Below are 315 nucleotides of genomic sequence, written 5' to 3'. Positions count from 1 at the left end.
ACTTTTCTGGAAGCTCTCCTCCTCCTCCAACACCACCACCAACAACAAGAAAGAGCAACACTCACGTTTTTCTCGACGCTCTCCTTGATCTTGCTGCTGGCTTCCTTGACGCTGGCGCCGGCCTTGCTGAACGCGGACGAGAAGAACGAACCCACCGTCTTGGCGCCCGCGGAGGCCTTCCCCTGCACCGCCGACAGGTTGAAGCTCAGGCCTGCGGGGGAGGAGGGGAGAGAAGGGCGTGAGTGCGGGCCGCCCATGGGGAGCGAGAGGCATTGGTATCAAGGGTGTGGCTGTGAGCGTGAGGAAACACAGATG

The 315-nt window shown here is 61.0% G+C and overlaps 1 protein-coding gene across 1 annotated transcript in view; it reads right to left on the bottom strand.

Moving 5' to 3' along the window:
• The window catches only part of LOC119586104 (synapse-associated protein 1-like), a gene marked incomplete at its 5' end in the record, with an annotated part of 123,898 nt that overhangs the window by 88,905 nt on the left and 34,678 nt on the right, over nt 1-315 (bottom strand). The window contains 1 exon segment of the mRNA XM_037934796.1: nt 66-211. Coding sequence (XP_037790724.1) covers nt 66-211 — 146 coding nt within the window.

This window comes from Penaeus monodon, chromosome 21 (genome assembly GCF_015228065.2).
Source record: "Penaeus monodon isolate SGIC_2016 chromosome 21, NSTDA_Pmon_1, whole genome shotgun sequence".
Taxonomy (NCBI): Eukaryota; Metazoa; Arthropoda; class Malacostraca; order Decapoda; family Penaeidae; genus Penaeus; species Penaeus monodon.
Note: the sequence above shows the minus strand (reverse complement) of the source record. Positions and strands in the feature narration are given on the sequence as shown.